Below are 21,849 nucleotides of genomic sequence, written 5' to 3' on the forward strand. Positions count from 1 at the left end.
CACTCTGTTTATGAAAGCAGGACAAATCAGCCCTTTCAAAACACCCACCTCTGCCTAAGCACCTGAACACCACATTACTCTTGAATTAATAAAATCCTCATTATAATCTCAAGTAGAAATAGATAATGCAATGAAGCTTTGCTTTGGTAATCATCACCGAATTAGAGGCATTAAGTTTTGAGATGCTATTGATGGGTTCATTTAATCCATTCTTGTTTGTGTGGGATACAGCTTAATAATGCACAGCGGTAGAAGAAATCTGCTCAGAACAACACATTGTTATGGAGTCACAGGAGTGCCATAAAAAAAAGAATAAATCTGTAAAAGAATAAGAAAATAAATGTGGAAATATAAAGACAAATAACAAAATATAAAAGAATAATTATGAGCATTTTCATATATTTTCACATTTATTTGTTCATTTATTTCTGTATATATAAAAATATATAAATATATTTATTTACTACATATAAATTCCTCTTTTTTGGTATATTTTTTATTTATTTATTTTTATATAATGTCATTTATTTATTTATATTTGTCCCTTTATTTTTCCTATTGCTTTTGCTTTTCTTTGGGTAGTAGTCAATTCCTGCACGCAATGAATGTTGCTTTGGCGGGAGCTTTTTAGCCGGACAACAGGAAGTAGACATGATGCGGACTTGCGCATGCACAGTGTGAATTTGGTAGTGGTTTGAATCAGGGAAGGAAACATCATAGCAGTGGAAGTGGAACAACCGTTAAGGAGAGTTGTCCAACAATTTCTTTTAACACTTGCTCAGTTTTGAACTGGACTATATTTTGAGGATGGTGGAAGATGTCATGGAGAGTCTTGGGCAAATATCTGCACTGACCAATACCTACATTGATGAGGTTGTGTGGTGCAATCTTGAAGAGTGCGCACTGCACTGCACAAGTCTGTGTCACGTCTACTCCCTGTTGTCCATGCTAAGAAGTTCTCGCCAAAGCTGGATTGATGTGTGCCTGAATTAACTACTCAGCCTTGACAGGAAGGCCCGCCCAAAGCCGGCTGATTGACAGCTTGGCCCTTCAAGAAATAGCAAAAGCAACAGGGAACATAATAAGGAAAAATAAAGGGATAAAAATAAATAAATTACATTATTTAAAAATGAATAAATAAATAAATTTAAAAAATATACAGAAAAAAGTTGAGTAATTTATCTGCAAAAAAATAAATATATCTTTTTAAAAATATATTAATAAATATATACATAAATAAATGAACAAATAAATGTGAAAATTTATAATTATCTTTTATATTTTATTATTTGCCTTTATATTTCTGTATTTATTTATTCTTTTATTTAGTTTATTTGATTTTTTCAGTCATTTTCAACTTGAACAACTCAAATACAAATGTAAATAAATAATAAACTAACATTACTTTTGAAGCAGTGACATTTATTTCTCTTTATATTTCCACATTTTTTTATTTACTTATTTATTCTTTTACTTATTCCTCTTTATATCTCCACTTTTATTTTCTTATTCTTTTACAGATGTATTCATTTTTATGGCACTCATATGACTCCATACTTTATTACCTTAAGAGCTCTGTGTCATCTACACCAAATCATGCTGATGCATTGCAAATGATATAGCGAGAAGGGGTAGGAAGCCAAAGAGAGGGAGAAACATGCACTCTCCCTCTACCTAATTATACTGCTGTAATGAACATAATGAAAGCACTGCTGTTGTTTTTCTTCAGATTGGCAAAAAATCTGTAATTGGGCATTTGATTGTTGTCACTAGTTATTACTTCTCTAGACAGTGTCCAGGCCTATAAAAAGTGAATGGACACACAACACAATGATCATTTCACATCATTTACTGATGTATGAGAGAAATTTCAGATTATTTTCATTATCAAATAATCTGCAGATTATTTTCCCGATTGATCACTTAGTCTATTGAATGTTAAAAAAATAGTGATGTTTTGAGTCTAAAACCTTAAGATATTCAATTTACTGTCATATATGACAAAGAGAAACAGAAAACTGTCACACATGAGAAGCTGGAACCATAAATATTTGGCATTTTTGTTTGAAAAATGACTGGAAATGATTGTTAGATTATCTTATCCTATTAATTTTCTGTTAATTGATGAGATGACTGGGGAAAAAAGGAAAATGAAGTGGTGGCAAAGAAGGCATTTTTGCCCCCAGAATAAGAGAAGATAACAAGCTTGAGAGTAAGAAAATGATGACAAATGTGAACAAGAGCAGGGGTGAGGAGGAGATTGTTGGTGCAGTGGCATGAAATGAAGTAGAAGAGGGCAGAGAGAGGTGAGAAGAGGATCTAGGGACAAATGTGTGAGCAATGGATTGGATTTAATGTAGCAGAAATCCACCAGTGAACTGCAGCTTCAAACAACAGCTCCAAACCTAACTATGACTATGAGAGAAAAGGAGGAAATTTTGGGGAGGGGACAGAAGATGTAGAGAGGGATAGAGACAAATGAGAGCAAAGCAAAAATGGGCCAGAGACAGAAAGCAAGAGAGTCAAATGGCTTATAATATGAAGGGATAATAGATACTAGGGGCTGGGAGAGCAAAAAATGAATGTCGGTAAGTAAGTGAGTGAGATGGTGGTGGGAGATAGGAAGAAGAAAAAGGGAGGAAGCAATAGAAAAGGTTGGATATTACAGTCGGACCATCTAGGGAATGTTTACAGGATTTAATAACTCTAAATGTCATCACTTTATTGGATTTATGGATGGATGTCTCGCTCTCTCTCTCACTATTCTGCTCTCTTTCCATCTTTCTCACACACACTTCGACACCCCCACCTGCAACAATTACCATGGTACCCATTGCAGCTTTATGGAAAGATGACAGGGGGGGGGTTGTATCAAGGGCTCTGGAATCCTGTTACAGGCCACCATTCAGAGTTATAAGGGAAAGCTTCTTACGACATGCTGATAACACTGCTTCACTACTTTACTGTATATGGTCACTGAAATTCTAACATTATTCCTGTCAATCCAAAGCAAGATAAACTGAGTGTTTGGAATAGAAATACAACTCTTAAGTCCATACTATTAAACAAAATGACAAGACTCTAATTAGTGTCGGTGTCAAGCGGTAACCTCCGGCGCTGAAAAATGAAGCTTAAGCAGAAATACCAAAAACTGCAGTTCCTAAAATAGCCACTTGAGGCTGGCTCCAAAAGTGAGTCAATCCCCATAGACCCCTGTGTTAAAATGCCCAACTTTACTGTAGAAATAAACATGTTGACAGCCTGGTACAAAAAATGGTTTTGGCTCATGACAACTGTACTGGGGGTGAATTTTTATATAAATCACCCATCTAAATTTTATTAAGACTTAAAATGATGCATAATTAAGGGCGTGGCTGCTTTGAGGCAACCATGCTAACCAAGCTAGCTGTTAGCGTTAGGGTCAGCTCCACCCTCTCGTCCAGATATGGTCACTTCTGGCTCCAAAAATCAAAGATGGCAACGATCAAAATGTAAACGCAAGGCTTCAAAACAGGAGTCCACAAACCAATGGTTGACATCATGGTGTCATGTCCTATGTCCATTGTTTTTTTTTACAGTCTATGGTCTATGCAGATATGCAACACACCTTTCAATGCTACTATGACTACTACTATCATGTCTCAAGAGGAATTTTGATCTTCTAGTCTTTGCTATTTTCATCATATCTCAGAGGAATGGTTCCAGGGTTGCTGCTAGCATTGAGGAGATAGAGATCATGTCTTCTGTAGTGTTTGTGGATATGTGGGTGTTTATATGACATGAGGAGGAGTTTGTAATTACACAGAAATTACACATGGTGTGTCTATCTTTAAATATGACAATAATCATTAGTAATTTAAAAAAAACAGGCATTTTATTCCTGCAACTGTGGATCATGTAGGAGAGATACAATTCACAAAAATATTACTAAACAGTTAAACAAATAAATAAAATGTGAAAATAATTTAGAATACTACTGCCTTGAATGTTTCAAAATAAAGTACATGGTGGACTTTCCCTGTGCTTTATGTTGGTGATGTCATGTCTTTGTCTTATCTTAATTGTAGCTTGATATGTTTCATTGTGTCCATTCATTTTCTATTTGTTTTATCTTGTGTTGGCAAAAAGCAGGGTATGTCCTGGACAGGACATCACAGGGCTGATACACATAGACAGAATGAGAACTTACAAAAACATGACTGACCTAGGAGAGCAGGAAGGTCTATAACATCGATCAGCATACAGTATGGGATTCTGTGCAATGCAAACATATTTAATTAAAGCTTATGCTGAACAAACTGTCTGAGACAAGCGAGACATGGAGCAGAAATGAGGAGAAGAGTACGAATGTAATAAATCATTTCAGCCATTTTATCAATCTGCTCACATTTAGGGCTGAAGTCGTTGAGTGACAGCAAAAAAAAAAACAGCTTCCCTGCTGTGTTACAGGAGCAGTCATTTGATAAAAAACACATGAATCATTGGTACCCACAGTGCTCAGAAGTTCAGTTACCCAAATACAGACACACACACACAGATATGCAAATAATTACAGACACAGAATCACGAACACAATCACAATCCGTTCTATCCAACCACTACTGTGGCCACAAAAAGTCCCACAAGGCAAGTTTTCCCATTACATAATGAGGAGCTGGACAGACAGGAAGATGGGGGTTAGGTGCTATCGACAGCAATGATGTAATAAGTGATTTGTGTGCACTCAGGGAAGCTGCATGTATTTATTTACATAGAGGGCGAGATTTCATAGGTGTGGCAGGATGTTATGAGCCCAGAAGGAGCAGTCAATGTCAGTCAAGACCCCAGTACACAAACACACACACTAAAGCTCTGCATTCTTGTGCTCTTCATGAGACAAACAATACATAAATGACCCTGAATTACAATAGCCAGCAACATCTGGCATGATGCAACAGAGGAGAGAGTGTGAGACAGCGAGGAAGGGAAACACAGAGATGGATTTTTTTATTTATTATTAGATAGGCTTCGGTGATAATTAAAAGTGGTTTTCTTGTAAGCAAACAAAATGTATTTTTACATTCAGTGTTTCTCCACAAAACATACTATGTGTATCCTTGAGATCTAACAATCCCGTGTTGTTTACATCAATGTTGACTAGCCTAGTCTTCTTCTTCTTCACTGCATTTATTGGCACACTTTTGCGTGCTACCACCACCAACAGTCCATCAGTGGAATAGCGGGACACCATCGGCAGGAATGTGCAATGTGTCGCCTCGCCTCACATGGACCCGCTTATAAAAACAAAAAACAACTGCTCTACAGTGTCATGAACTCCAGTTTGAAGTATTCATTTCTATTTATAAAAGAAACATTCATGATAAAAATTCATATCTGTCAAGTTCTGGGGAATATGTGATACCATCAACCCCACAGTGTACTGTCCTGTCCTTCTAAAGCTCTCTGCTCTCTCTCTCTCTCTCTGTGTGTTCAAACCACTGTGATATTCATCAGTGTATCAAGGCAAGGTCGGTGTAGATCAGATGAGGGAGCAGCAGCTAGAAAGGGTCAGATCATCTCTGATAAAAGTACAGGCTGCAGAGAAGATCACAGAGCGGCAGAGAGCAATAAGAGTACAGTGCATCATGAGGTTGTAACAGGCCATAACATACACACACCTTTTTAAGGTCACAAGCACGGGATAGTATTAATCAAGGCCTACAAAGGTAAACCTAATGAGCAAGTTACAGGTGCAGATTAGCTCATGAGTTTGATATTTATGAGGTATCTATTGACGGGTGGGGATTGACAGGAGGACTATGAGTTTGAAGGACTTGAGGAGGATAATACCCGGTCTCAACCATCTACAATCATTACATCTTTCTCTCAGTGTTTGCTCTGAAAGGTCAGACTCCTTAAAACTCAATCCAATGTCTGTAATTAGTTTTACAAAAGCTGAGCACCTGTCAGTTTATTATGTGATTTAACATTATGAATTGTCAGTTATAGCACACACATCAAGTCAATGTATGGTGATACAGGAAGTATATCCTTTTACAGGAAAACACACAATTATTAATGATTTATTGTCATTTATACCTATAAATCGAAGCTGTCACGCCACAAACCATAAAATAAACCTTGACTCACAATTACTTCCTTGTAATGGTTAGAATTGCTTCCTCATTTCTGAGGAGCCTTCTTTTTTATAAGTAACTCCTGAACATTTTCTACAATTATTTCACTGTAACATTTATTGCCTAGTTCCTCATCCTGTTACCCCGATAATTACCTCGACCGCCACAGCGAGAGTTAAAATGGAAACTGTGCACCCTGTCACGATGCCTATCTCCAGGAAGTACACCTGAAAACAGCGATTTCACTATATTTTAAAGATGCATTTGACGTATAAATAGATAGTGTGTTTAATTTAGGCGGAACAACCCCGTCGTTTATTTTGTGTGTGTTGCTTCGTGCGTAAACACATCGCTGTGTTTCTGCTTTGCTAGAGATAGAAGTGTTACAGGAGTGTCCAACCTGTGATTAACGCAGATGAATATTTCATTTTAGTAGTCCAGCTGCTCCTCATCTGCAGGTCTCTCTCCTGAGACCGCCTCGGGCTACAAGGCCAAACAATGTCATCACAGCTCACCAACACACCGACACTGTGTGTGTGTGTGTGTGTGTTTACATGATGCTGTGTATCTGCTCTCTCTCTCCACATTATTATGATAAAAAAAATATGTGCAAATGTAATTGGAGAATATATTAAGAATACTGTGCGTGGCAATCAACTTCATCTACAGTAAATAACTGAAATATATACATAACTCTCTTACGAGGCACAATAACGGTCAGTGTTTGCGATGTGAGCTGAATACTAAATCTTCTCTGAATGCGCTGCATCTCTCACATTAAAAGGCTGCATATCTGCACACCGGGGAGTTTTCAGGGTATAGGATTCCCTCCCTCCATCCCGCATTCCCTTGTTCGTCTGATCATCTCTCTTCCCTCTTCCTCCGGTTCCCGAGCCCTGTCTTCTTCCGCAGTATTTTCTGCCCTGTGGGGAGGCTGCTCCCAGGCTGACAAGGGAGTGTCACTGACTCCTCTCGCAGCACCATTACTCTCTCATTCTGCATCTTTTTCATGCTTTCTCCCTCTATTTCACACATACACAAAAGCGCACACACATAAACATGTACTACTATGTGCATCCCTTTTCCCACATAACATCCTAAAAGAGTGATAGCGCTGGAGTGGCGTTTCTCTCTTCTTCTACAATATGGGTATATGTGTGTGGAGACCTGTCGTTACATAGGAGTCAATGTGTGCATTTCCAAGTGAGGTGTGTGTGGTTTGTGTATTCCTGTGTTATACCAGGTGAGATAAGACACCTCCTGGACGTTCCAATTTTCTGTCCGATATTTGCCTTCTTCGCCGTGCGCTTTATCAGCGGGAAACACATAAATGCTGATAGGTTAGGAAACGTTACTACTGTTTGAAAAATAGAGAAAAGGAGAGGGGAGGGAGGGAGGAGGCGATGAGGATGAAATTGGAGAGTGATGAGTTTGAAATGGATAGAAGGGAGCGAGGCTGGAAAGATAGTCGCTATAAAAAAAGAAAGGAGTAGAAGTGGGAAAGAGAATGAGAAAAGACAGTGGGACAAAGAGGAGGAGGTATGAGCTCATTTTGTCCGACTTGCACCGGGGGAACAGTTCACCATGTTCCACGCTGAACAATCGGTAGTGTTCCCTTGTGATAGTCTTGACAGTGATGTTAATGCCTCATTAAAAGTACGGAGAGGGACAGCGACTCAGCTCCGAGTTCTGAAACCAAAAGCCGTAGAACATCTCTTCAAACGAAGCCCCCTTCCATTAATTAAACCTCACAGATGGACACCTTGGCTTTCTTCCAGGCGCAGCAAAGATAGGTGCTGGAAATGATAGCTGTTACTCGTGCTTGCATGGAAAGACAGACTAAAAAAAAAAAAAAAAAATCCACGGTGAGCAGGCGGTGCGATTAGAGGTCAGCATAGCTTGGTCTGGAATCCTAATTGACATCGTTAGGCGGGGCAACTGTTTGCCAAGAGGCTGAACTCTGGAGGAAATTAGTCGAAGTTAGCAAAAACTGGCAATTATCACAGCCTGAGGCAAGACACCACCTCACGGGTAGCGCTGTGGGCAGGAGACACAACATATTGCAGATACTGTATAGTTTAGACTCTGATGCTAAAGATGGCGAGGACTGATAGAGATGTATGTAATGCGGCATAGTGAGTAGGGGAAGAATTATATGTATGATATAACTACAAACGGAAAATCTATTTAAATAAATAAATGAACATAAATCCCACAGTGTGAAGTGTTTACTGCCAGGGAGCTCATATCTTGGGTATGCTGTTATATTTGACTGTGCTTACTGCCACCATGTGTTTGGCATTTAAAAAAAAAGCATTAGCATGTGTGATGTGTCTATTATTGGGAGGAAAAGCAGATTTGACGGCCTCGCTGCTCGTTCCTGAGGACGGGTCTGAACAGCTGGTGTCTTATTAGTTGGTGATGCTTCAGGTGATAAACTTTCCTGTTTCCCATCTTTGTTTGCACAGGTTTTCAGCTTAGTTAACGTTCTACATCTCCTATCTGCTTTGTGTCAGACTTTAAGTGGCCTAGGCCTGTTAAACTGTCTTATCTTCTTTATGGTCGGGGTTGTTCTGACTGTTTGGGTGTCCCTTTCTGTGCTAAAAGTTTCCCTCTGTGAGAGCTCATCTCTCTTGACGACTATACGTCTTCTGGTACCGGAACAATAGCGTGTGGTGTATTTGACTCAACGGACTTCGCTGTAACTATTTTGGCATTTCCATATTGAAGACATTTTAGGACGAAAGTGATCATATTGCCGAGGTCTAATGCTAACACAAAGCAAAATAAATCATACTTCAGCATTGATGCGCGGTCATGAGTTGAATGCCGCAAAACCCGCCATGCCATGACACTGCAGAGGACAGGACATTCAAGATGTATTACAGTGAGAAAAAAAAAAGAAAGAGCTGACAACACTAAAGAAAAAATGTCAACAGTGACCTAAATATCTAGCCATCAGGCAAAGAAAGGCACCAGAACAGAAAAGACATACGGATACTGGAACATAGAGCGGCGTCACCGCAACGCAACAAACACTTACCTGTCATTGTCGACGCTCCTGAAGCCAGGCAGGATGTGTCTGAAGCTGGAGTTGCGGTCGAGTTTGGGTTGACTCTTGGTGCGTTTTATCGAGCCCTTCAGCCGTCGACTTAGAAAGCCCTGACGGAAAGAAAGAAAGACAGACAGTCGGTAAAACAGCGTCCCGGCTACTTTCTGAGGGAAGTCTCCCAGATGTCAATCATCATTCTCAACTGGGCAGCGGGACAGAACATATTAATACCGACATTTACACTCAACGTCCTAAATTCGGTGATGCCAGATGTCATGAATAGTTAAAGGGTAATAAATGAGTATAGATATTCATATCAGAGTCAGAGTGATGTTCGCAGTCGGAGAAGTCAGGACAAGGTCAAACACGTTACATGAATTCAAAGTAACATATAATACCAACACATTCAAAGACAAAACCTCGACAAAAAAGAACACTGTCAAAGATGACAGACGTAATAAGCTGGTAGGTAATATTTCTGGCAAAATTATAGATTGCTTCCCACTTACCATGTATGTGTTTGTGACAAATTGCGTGACGTACAAACGTCGTGTTTTGTAATCATTTTCATATGCTAATTCGACGGATACACCCCTTTATTAGTTTTCTCAGTCTTCTCTTCCTCTGAGTATGTGTGTTTACTTCTCCTAACATCTGCAATCACACTCCCCAAGCACCTCGCCGTCTCCATAGCAACTGTTGGCTGGCATTAAGAGCGAGAGAATATGAAAAAAAAAAGAGATGTGGTGCAGAAATGGCAGGATGTTCTGAGTTTTTGGACACAAAAACCTAATCTTTTTTTTTTTTTTTTCAGCTTCTTCTGTTTTTTTTTCTTCGATTTCACTGCAGGGAAGAAGGTCAAGAAGGAGAAGAAGAAGAAGAAAAGGGGGACGAAAAAGAAGGACTGTGAATAAGAAGGCATATAGGAGTGTTGATAGAGCAACTTAGGAGGGCGGCACGAAGAAGACAGAACTTAACAAGTCAGCCGGTATGCAGGAGAGAGTACTAAACCGGGGTAGCGTTCAGCCTCAGGTGTAGCTTTTCAATACAAACAAACAACACAGCGGCGGATTCGTACGCCGAATAACAGACTGAGCGCCTTGAAGAAACACACGTTTTAACCTTAGAGACATACCTACAGTGCCTCAACCTCATGTCAGTCTTATGTATACGCATTTTTGACAAGATGGCGAGAGGCGACACGCGGTGAGAAGACTTCCCTCCCTCCCAGTCAGGCCATTAACACACCTGTATAATTACCACCTACAGTGTGAATAGGTCGCCCCAGGCAACAATGGAATAGAGATAATTAGAGAGGGACTTTCAGACAGCCTGCCAGCTGATCACAGAGGAGTCGCTGCAATCTGATGAACAACACCTGTCATTAGGAAGCACTCTGGTCTACGGACTGTTGTCTGTGTTTGAAATCACCCCCTATTTACTATATAGTGCGCTATATGTAATGACTGCCATTTTTATGTGAGTGCACTAAATCTGGTTTATCCAGTATATAGTGGATAATTATATAGGGAGTAGTGAAATCAACAAGTGAATAAAGGGCTTGCTAATGTCAGTATATTTAAGCTCACACCAATCGTGGGAGTTTCATTATTGTGTGTTTATGTGACCAAAAACAACTGCTGTGCCCCTAATTCAAAGTTTTGAGTTGCTCACACTGCAAAACTGACAATATTAAAACTCCAAACAGTCAGTACTGACAATAAAAAAAAAGGCTTAAATTTGAAGTGTACTGTGTATGTTCAATATTGTTTTGTATGCTAAGAATAAACACAAATTGCAGAGTGGTGGTGAGACAGCTTGTGGAAGATCTTGGAAGTTCAGTTTACTTGTCATGGGGAGCGCTACTCCGCCTGTGAAAACAGTTGTGTAATTCTGTTGCTCTGGAGAGAGGGAGCTGTCTAAAGTCAAGGTAAAAGTAAAAATACCTCACACTCAGTTTGAACTAGGAAGACAACAGATTTATAACGGAGTCTGTGTTACAAACTGGGGCATGGAGTTTGGAAGATGTGGGCATTTACCAGGCGGGGTGATGCATTATAGGAAATGTAGGATCCGGCATGACTGTAGCTTGACCTATACTAGTGGCAGAAAATCAGGATGTCTTGGCCCTTTGCTGCTTTGATTTTGACCGTTCTTTTTTAAAAAAAAATATGTCTCTTGCTAGCCTCCAAACTTTGTTGAAGTCCGACGCTAAAATGCTTCAGAACCCCTTTAAATCTTTGCCTTCAGAAGCATTCCCACGTCAAGGTTTGATCGATGTCTGCTGGCTTCAGTATTGTATAATTTTCTGTTAGCACACTGATGTCTTGTATTCTAACTGCAAAAATGTGTATACTGTCTGAAAACTGGACACAGATTACGTCTATGGATGTGCTGCATGGTAGCGGTGAGATCTAAATTCTTATTGTCAATGAAAGTAGGGGCGGTTATGACGTTTAACATCAACAAACAGACTCAAACATAACAGAGAAAATGAATTATTTATCATTTTTCATCATCATCATGCAATGACATCAGCAATAGCTATTGTCTGCATGCTGGATAATGATAAGACTTTGGGGTTTTGGTGCTAACTCTTCATTTATAGCTGAATCTGACAAGGTATATGAAAGCCTAGAGATAAGTGGGCAGCAAATGGCTATACTATTGCTACCTGCCACCGGTGAACTCTGTTGAAGGGCTATTAGCTAAATGAATAGGGCTGAGTCACCGCTGTTGCTATGAGCGAGACACCTGGGGTTCCAGCCATGGTCGCTTCCTGAATCTAATTCTCACTCCCTTTCTTAACTATTGGACTGTATTAAAAAAACATCATTTACTCCGTATGTGCATGAGAGTACGTGGGCATGCGGTTAGATTAGCACGGGCGTCATTCTAAACAATGAGAAACATGAGTCAGACTGTGCAGTGGGAATGTCGTTTCCGTTGACTGTATTTAGCATCACCCTGAAATCGGATCCTTCAACGACATGACAGAAGGACCTGAGGAGAGGCAAAAGATTTAGGCTTTTTGATGCTAAAGACGGCAGTGCGGTAGAAAATCGATAACATCCACACATACATGCAAACACCTTCTCTCATTTCCTCATATCATCATTCACAATCCTCTCCAAATTCATAGTAATTCCGCGCCTCTTCACCCCCCCCCCCCCCCCCCCCCCCGTAGCCCTTAGAGAGTGTGTGTGCCTTCTGCTGTTGGCATATTCACAGCTAACAAATTAAAATGCTTCTCTGTTTCCCATCCGCAGAAATAAGTCAGTGAATAGAGACCTGTCCCTGCCGGCGAGGTGGATTGATTAGTGGCTGCTCGTTCTGTTTTTACTTCTCTCCTTCCACTGATGGATGGACTCTGAAAAAAAAAAAATGGAGGGAGAAATAGAACGGCAGGAGAGTAAAAGTAGAAGCTATAATTTCTCTGATTATATTGTATTCTTTGCTCTCCTTTTCACTGCGGACAACAATGTGACATTAAGGAACACCGCTCTCTAATTCAATCAGCCCTGTCGAGGGCTTCTGCCAAGGGTAAAGGTTAGCTGATATGAATGGCCTATTTTCTCACTTATAATCAGTCAGTAAAGATGACTGATGCCTATATTAACATCGAACCCCACGGGAGGCGAGACACGCTGGGAGCTCCGCAAAATGTTAGCATTTAATTCGCCTTCAGCGCCCGCTCGTATGAGATGACTGAAGAGAGCGAGAGGAGGGAAAAAAAAGTATGCAGGAAGAGGGATAAAGAAAGAGACATATAGAGAAAAAAAAGAGAGGACAGAAATAGAGGTGAGACCAGTCAAAAAATTGAGAAAATTACAGCGAGTGCCTGCCCAGAGAAGAATGAGCTATAGGAGCTGGATAAATGGGAAAAAAAAAGAGGGGAGCACAATGTGGAGGTGGCAGAGCATGAGTTGATAGAAAAAAAGCAATAAAATGGAACTAAATGAGGGGGAAAGTGAGGAGAAAAGTACAGCAAATGAGTGACAAGGTCGCTGACAGATCGGGGCTCAGCAGGGGCCACGGCGCCGACTGCACAAGAGAATCTGAGAGAAGCCGGAACAAAAGACGGTGAATGACAGTAGAACGAGGTTTGTCTCTGTCTGCCGTTTATATTTCAGTCGTTATCTTAGCGGATATGTCCGTAGAAAAACAACGTTACGAAATGCCTCACACTGGGCAACAAATTAAACACGTACATTTTGAAAGACAGATAAAACCAATTCCAGTGTGAGATCAAACGAGAGGAAAAGAAACAGAAATAAAAAGTCAAGTAGAATCAGAGATTTCAAAGAAGTCGCTGAGTCACCATACGACACTACTCATAACATACAAAGGAAGTGATGTCTGACATTGGTTACATAAACTGATATGTACAAAGCTTGACTTCTCCCTATTATGTCTCGCTGTACGTGACTCATTTTTCAAAAACAACATGACCAGTGACTCCAACATGCACAATTGACACCTGATGAACTATCATTGTTCTATTGTGTGGTACAGAAATTTTTAAATTGACCTACGGGAATACAATTTCCCAGTGTGCTTGGGTGAATAATACCTATAAATCACAGCGTAGTGAGTTTGCATGAATGAATACAGGATGTAAATAATGTTGACATCCCCCCCCCTCATTTATTAATTTCTGACATCACAATGCTGTCCCTTTTATAGAAGCTTTCATTTAGCAAACACTTATACACAGAAACATGATAAGGCTATAACATCCAGTGCAGCATAACAGGAAGGGGGGGGGGGGGGGGGCATTACAGCGTCACATGTTAGCGTGAATTTCAATGAGCTCTTTAATTATTCCACATTTTCTACAGTTGACAGCTAATTAGAAGAAGGAGGGGATGGAATAATCTGATTCAACATGCGTCCTCGAAGGAGAGGAGAGGCTGGTATTCAACCCGAAACCTCCAACCCCCGTCTCTCATTGTGCTTGCTCTGGAGGGAATTCGATGGGGGGGGGGTTGTGGAAAGAATGTGTTTGTCCATATTTACTATGTTAGCTTGTTTACATTGCAAATGTGTGTTAGTTTACTTCTGCGCATGCCTGTGTGTGTGTGTATATGAGAGAGAGAGAGAGAGAGGGAGAGAGCAAGCATAACAGACATGCATACTTGATTATAATCTCAGCCTGCCCAAACCCATTAAATCAGCACTAAGAGGACGGCTCAATTTTACTGCTTTGCTTTTTTTAGTTTTCTTTTTTTTTTTTTCATGAAATTAAAGCAAATGCTTGCAACAAGTTAATTCTATTCCCTTGGCTTGGCAATTCCAGGCTTCCTTAATGGGGGCTGATAGAATCAGTGCCTGGACAATCAGCAGGGTGTTCCCTGCTTCCACATCAACCTCTCTTGTCCTCCTCTAGTACAACCAGATGAAAACAAGAAACCTACCTGTCCAATTAGACCCCCCGCTATTATCTGAGAGGAGAAGAGAGGTAGGGAGAATGGAGTCAGCTAGAGATTGGATAAGAAGCTAAATCACAATTGAGAATCAATCCAGTCGGCTGGTTGCAATCAGCGGGACGTGGAACGTGACAGACTTAGATAAGGTTTGTTTGTCTGCTCTTTAAACAAGCGCAGAAGAAGACAAACTAGCAACTTGTAACTTTTATATTTAATATATGCAATCCTCTAGTATTTCTGAACTGTCTGTTGAAGATTAAGCTTTGGAGAGATTTTTAGTTTCTCTCCATACCTACTGGTGAGGAATTGATTTTTGGGGGATGTGCTTCTCTCTGTGTGTGTGTGTGTGTGTGAACGTGGCATCCATTTGTGTGTTGGAGACACTGTATCTAGTCTCTGCGAAGAACATGAGAGAAAAACATTTTGACAGATTTAGCTCAAGGCCTAGGAGGGGTACTTTAGATGTCACCACAACTCTTTTCACTGGAGGGAGAAAAGTGAGGGGTGGTTTGTCATTACTAAGTGGGAGTGGGAGATGCAGGAGAGAAGGAGGAGAAGACAACCGCCTGCATGCACGTCTTCCTGTTTGCATAGTTGTGTGTGTGCCACCATGCCTGTATCCTATAGTTGCATCTATCAGCTTACTTTATCCCCTGTGTTTTTCTAATTATTTATCTTTAAAATTCATTAATTTAAGCAGAAACAACATTTTGAAAAAGTTACTGAACAGTTGCTTAGCTGGCTGTGCTACCGTTAAGAGGCCAGAAGGGGGCAGTATGACGGAAAAGTGCAGGAAAGGGTTCAACACTGTCTGGGGAAGCTTTGTGCAAGAAGTCACTGCTGCTGCCTAGCAATAAGCTCACACAAGTAAGTGAAGTGGTCATGTGATTGAGACAGGATGACTTTGCTGCAGTGCTCCGATTCTTTTTCCCTTCCCTGGAGAGTACAAGGAGCTGCTTAAGAGACACTTAATCAATATTTAGCCCCACTATCTGACCCTTTCTGTCTCCTACAAGCTTTCTTTTTATATATATATATCTATATATATCTATATATCCACTCATTCATGTCAGGCCTTATCAAAATAGACATAAAAAAAAGAAAAAGAAATGACTCAATTCACAGTCTCTGTGTAAAAATGAATCTAAAATACGATAAATCTGTCAGGGAGACAATAAAAAGAGAGAACACATTCACGCACACGCTGACACACACACACACACACAGCATGTAACAATTCATAAACCCTGGAAACACAATTTCCGCTGTTTTATATGAACAGATGAGAGTTCAACCATTTCTAATCAAATCCCATCAAAGTTGTGGGGATTTTATATGTTGACTTTAAATGTCGGCGACTCCTAAAATCAGCTTCGACTGTTTTTAAGTCATGAAACGCTTTATTCTCGCTCAGCGGGTGGTCCGACGCCGGTCTATTTGTTCTATTTTCTGTGGGCTTTTAACAAAGCTTAAGAGACGTCCCGATTTGTTCTTTTGTAGAGACTGAACGCTATTTTTTTGGGTGAAACGTGGTTGATGATGGTGATTAAAAAGGAGATGAAAAAGGAGAAAATGAAAAAGAAATACAGGAAGTGTATCTTTTCTATTTTCAGAAAGAATAAAATATCTTCTAGCCCTGAACTCGACCCGTCAGTTTACCTGCGGAGCCGTTACAAAAGGCGGAAAGTTTACAAAAAAAGTTGGCGGATTGTTTATGAGAGACTGATCGTTCACCTCTGGGTTGTCGTCTCCCCGCTCATTATTTATTAATGGAAATATGCACTGCTAATTGCTAATTAGCTTTAAATTGATGACTCATGGCGGAATTTTTTGCTTCATTAACTGGCTGTTTATCTATTGAATTAAACATGGCAGAAAGCATACCGGATTTGAATTAGAGCAAGATGACAGACAAAGGCCTGCTGTGTGTGTGTGTGTGTGTGTTTGACAGAGAGGAGGAGAGACAGTGTGCTTAGAAGTGAGTGAGTGACCGTGTGGCTCGTGCACAGGTGCGGGGAGCGTGCGTGCGTCGGCTTACTTGAAGCATGTTGACGTTATTCAGTGTGAAATGCGATGAAAAAAAAAAAAAATCACACAGGATGTACAAAGGCAACGGAGCACAGTGCGGTGAACGTAAACCCGAGATGTGTAGATGTGTAGACGACGCTAAACATCAAAGGACCCGTTCCAACTTCTGGAGTAAATGAGTTTCAGATTGGCTTGGGTCCATCTGGCCGCCAGACCGGGGGTTTTTGTAGACATTGATCTATAACTAACAGCCTGCAACGGCGAACTGAGGCGGTAACGGAGACAAAGTCAGAGAGTTTAAAACAAATAGAGAAGACAAGAGACGGAACATAAAAAAACAAACTCACAGTACTCACGGTGACTCTGAAAGGTGTGGCGGCGGTGGACGTGGCCTCCATGGTGGGTGCGGCCTTGTCTGAGGCGCTGCCTGGCATGCTGCGTCGGCGTCCTGTCCTCTCTGGAGGAGACTCTGCGAACACAGAGAGAGAGAGATCTTAGAAACTGCAAAAATTGGCACTTAAATTGTGAAAAATATACGTCAACATTTTGGGAAATACACTTCTTTGTTTTTTTTTAATGAGGAGATTGATACCACTCCTGTGTCTGTCCATTAACTACGCTTAGCTTAGCTTAGCTTTGCTTAGCATACAGACTAGAAACAGCCATCACTAAATCTCACTACTCAACAAGTTGCATGATTTAAATAAACAGGATATAAAGTGTTAATTAGTAATATTTGAGCTTAGACAGATTTCCCCCTGCTTCCAGTCTAAATGCTAAGGTGAGCCAATCACCTGCTAGCTCTAGGTTCCTATTTAGCATACAGACATGAGAGCAGTATCCAGCTTCTCATCTAACTCAATTTTTTCCCCATAATTTGAAACTTCAAACATTTTTCAATCTCCACGAAGCACACTGTGTGATTGGCTGTGAGTGTGTGTTATCACTCTCCAGAAGCTCCAGTCCACTTGACCTACCTGTCTCTACACTGTCTGAGGAATTCAGAGCACCCAGAGGAAACTCACACAAACACAAGGGGGAGAACGTACAAACTCCAAAGAGAAAAACAACCTAAACAGAGCTTTAAACTGAGCTACAACGCTGAACCACAGGCACAGCTTTGACACTGACAGCGTGGTGGAAATGGAAAAGGGTATAGAGTTTAGGGTGCCACGTAGGCTGGAGAGACTGGGTTCAATTTCAAACTTAAAGACGTTTTTTTGTGGTGCGATGAAAGGTTGCAAATGGGTGAAACTCGCTTAGAAAATGACAAACCCAAAGCCTAGGATGTTTAAAGCATTCAACATGTTCACCTTTTGACTTTATATGTGATTTGATTCAAAGAAGTTAACACTACCAACTGTATTCCTCCATGAACATATCTGTTAGCTCACATAGGGACTAAAACACTTTTTTCCTTTGCTTTCCATTCTTTATCTTCCCATCCTTGCCCCAGTTACTGAACTTGTCTGTATATGTTATCATTCTATCTTGTGCATACATCTAATTCTTTGCCCGAACCGGACAAACAGTAGAGAGCGAAGTATCACATCAGCGTGAAAAGCGATGTTGAAGAGTTCTGGAGTCAAAGACTGAGCATAAGTGTGCAGCAAGCAGCAAATCTGGACATGTCCGAGAGGAATGCGAGTGATGCTGAGCATGCAAGTCTCATGCAAGCAGACTTCAGATAGCCATCATCGCTAACTATAAGCTCATAACACAGAGCGAACTAACAACATGTTAAGATTTCTCATTTTAGGATACCACACACTAAAAAGTAAAACAGAAAATGTGTATCATTCTGATTAAATATTGGCACCATCTACAGGCCTTTGTGAAACACATGGGGTCATGCCATCGCTGAGGCCATGTTAGATTATATAAATGAGACTTATGACTGCGACATTGGAAACTAATCAAATTAGTATTAAGTATGTGTTGCAGAGTGACTCTAAAAAGGATGAAACTGAGTTAGGAAACATATTCCTCACACACACACACACTACACTGTAGTACAGAATGCGTATCAGGAGTGTTCATCATTTTACTGGGAACTCCATGCAGACTGGTGATTCAATCATCTCCAGATTTGGTAAGCAACATCTCTGGATGCCTGAGACTAAAAATTATTGATCAAGCACCATAAGCTAAACAAGTTTCACTTCATGAACAAAAAAGATAATGAGATGTAATTAGTGAACACTGCATATAACCTCAGCATATCAACTATCAGGACGTTTTTGGATGTGGTAGTACTCATTACTACAACTGTTTTCTTAATTTAACACTTCAAACTAATCTGTAAAATCAACATGCAACAAGATGTGGCCAATACATGGTACAACAGTACTGAGGTTGACAGTGCTTGGACACCAACTCCAGAAAATGTAACTAAACAAAATCAAGAAGCACTGATTTACATATTCTACTGTAAAGGTAAAATGGACTGTACTGACTGAAATTGGATGGACAAAATATTGTGCCAAATGTATTTGCGCCTAACATAATATTTGCATTTAGAACATCTCTAATAGATGAGTACACAATTGGAAGATGTTTTTGTCAGAGCTATCCTGTCTATTAGCTTGTCAAGCTGAGCTGTGCTAAATTAGCTGTCTGCTGTTTAACAGGCCTGTTGACTGAATTAGCGTAGATTGTCATTGACGAATGGATGGAGGAATAGCGCTTCCCGCCATGCAGAGCGCTGGCTTCCGTCTCAACCCACACAACTCTTCAACCTAACATAAACATGGGGGTCCGCAACAACAAACAGCAGACGAACACAACGCGTTCTGACACCGAGCAGACGTCCTCTCCTGCAAAATCAAATCTCCGTAATTGAAAACTGGAACCATCTGGATGCTCGGAGCGGTGATCCGTTTCTCTGTGGCGGTGAGGAGGATTTGATTTTAAACTAGTTCAGTCTCTGTGTCACGGAGACGTGTTAAGGCTTTCTTGGTTGAAATGTACCAGAGAAATTTGGAGTTAGAGAGAGGACATCTGTGTTAACCTCTTTAACTACATTGGTACATAGAAGGACACAATACTCTCAGGAGATGACTGATAAGAGTTGGTTCACTCTGGTCTAACTGTATGTTCGGACAAGTTGTTTGTTTCAACTTGAGTGAAAAATTTGTGCTTAACCCGGAGCTTTATCAGTCTGTTTCATAAACGTAGAGATAGGAGAGGAAAAGGGAGAGAGTCTGGAGGGAAATAACAGAAGGAACCAGAGTTACTGCTGAGTTCTGAGTTCAGTCAGAGGCTGAACTGAACACAAACACACACATCAAAAGACATGGTTGGTGCATCCATGGCTAACTAGTTTACAGCTAATGTACAGATGGTATTTTGGCTGTTTGGGGTGTAAAAATACAAATTTTCAAAGGGGGGGTCAAACAGGGGTCTGAACACACCACACCTATTAAATATTTAAGGTGTGTGGCCATACAAGACTTATCTGTTGCAGTATTTTTCTTTTTAGATTCTTACCAGTCAAAACTAATGTTTTTATTCACAAGTATCAATTTTTTTAGAGTGTCAAGTCTCAGGTAGCTTAACTTAATTAGCTTAGCAGTCAAATCAAAGTCAAGTAGGTCAAGTCTCAGGTCTACAGCTCTGACTAAGGCCCAGAGGTCGATCACAACATGAGCAATGTATTACTAAACATTTTCACATTTTGTAGAAGGGTGACCGGGCTGTTCATGTCTCATCCTGGAGGTTCTGTTTTATGCAACAATAAACTTTCCACTTGATGTTAGGAAATAACTGCTGTGGTAAAGTGGGCCAATGGAAAACCCGTCTGATCCATTTAATAAAGACTGGTACACCGACAGAACATTTCAAATACACAAAAAAATACTTCTTCATTGTAACAAACAAATATGGTGGCACTGAAATATCTGCTGCTGTGATTTAATCCTTTTAAATCTGAAAATCATTCATGAGCAAACAGGGCTGATAAGGTAATCATGAAAATTGACTGAATTAAGTCGGTGTGAACTTCTGTGTCTCTAGTCACTGGATTTACCCCCTCTAGTCTGCTTTACTTCTTAACGGATATCTCCCCACTTGTACACAGCTGGCTGCTAAAAGCGCTCAGAGGAAAACTTGCACTCTCTCTCTCTCACACACACACATACACACATCATTTTGTTGTGAACTAATTGTTGTGTGAAATTACAGTGCATGCTTCCACATGATTTTGCCATCTGCGTGTAATGTATCTCTACAAATGCATGGAAGATTTCCCTTGCTATAACTCGTTCCTGTGTCTGACTCCAAGCCCTCTAACCAACAGCAGATAGTAAACGGATCCGTGCACATGGTGCTACATCAGATTGAGGTCTTCCATAAAACTTCAATTAAAAGCACAAATTGCCCAAACTGAACCCTGAAGTAAATCATCAAAGAGCTGTTTTGCACGGCATGTGCTGGTTGATCTCAGATTGTTAACACCTGTTTAGAGGGGCCTGCCTCGCAGTTGTTGATTAGGCTTTTTCATTATCTGGAGGTCTGCGCTGTAATTGTATGTTGGGAGGCATCCGGCGTGCAAGGCTGCATTTTGTACGGTCAATCAAAGGGTTAGAGGGCCCGCAAACAAACTGCTGTTGTGTCAAAAGGTTCAACCGCAAAGTTGTAGCCTTTAGACCATTGACAGCAGAGGTCAGCAATTAGGTTCCACCATGGGCCTGGTTTTTCACGATTATTCATTTGGCGGCCATTATATGTTTTGTTTATTGTAAGACTGATTTATAACACTGTACTGGAGGGCAGATTTGGCTAAAAATGACTCATTTTCAAATAGATGTTCTGTGTTGCACTTCAAGATTAGACAAATACTTTATTGGTTATCCATACATGACAAACATTGGCCTGCTTCATTTATGGTTGATTGAAAGTGCTGTTGTTATAGAAAAAGATTGCATTGACACACCATTACTGGTAGACTGCCCCATATATGTGTTTGTGAAGAACAAATGGCTAAAGTTGTGGAATTAAAACAGTGTAAGGATTCACATATTAAAATGTATTTTCAGGTAGGTTAAGTACATAATGACAGCAACATTCACTGTTCAAATATCATGGTTCAACCATGGTGTCAATGTCTCTCCTCATATAGGGGCAGTGTTTGATGTAACTAGGTTATATTCATTGTGATTTATTCGGTTATCTTCAGTTGATTTGTGAAAACTTCTGTAGAAGGTTTGATGAAAACTATGATAGT

At 40.3% G+C, this 21,849-nt stretch overlaps 1 protein-coding gene across 15 annotated transcripts in view; it reads right to left on the reverse strand.

Annotated features, from left to right (window-relative positions):
* Positions 1–21,849, reverse strand: part of LOC122968108 (disabled homolog 2-interacting protein-like) — a 149,602-nt gene that overhangs the window by 67,377 nt on the left and 60,376 nt on the right. For 13 of the 15 annotated variants that reach the window (XM_044333061.1, XM_044333059.1, XM_044333063.1 and 10 more), the window contains 2 exons: positions 16,973–17,094; positions 9,160–9,278 (listed from right to left, as the gene is read on the reverse strand). In XM_044333061.1, the coding sequence (XP_044188996.1) occupies positions 9,160–9,278; positions 16,973–17,094 (241 nt within the window). The remainder of the gene's footprint in view (positions 1–9,159; positions 9,279–16,972; positions 17,095–21,849) is intronic. The other 2 variants (XM_044333058.1, XM_044333066.1) reach the window with 1 other exon arrangement.

Source organism: Thunnus albacares, chromosome 18 (genome assembly GCF_914725855.1).
Source record: "Thunnus albacares chromosome 18, fThuAlb1.1, whole genome shotgun sequence".
Classification (NCBI taxonomy): Eukaryota; Metazoa; Chordata; class Actinopteri; order Scombriformes; family Scombridae; genus Thunnus; species Thunnus albacares.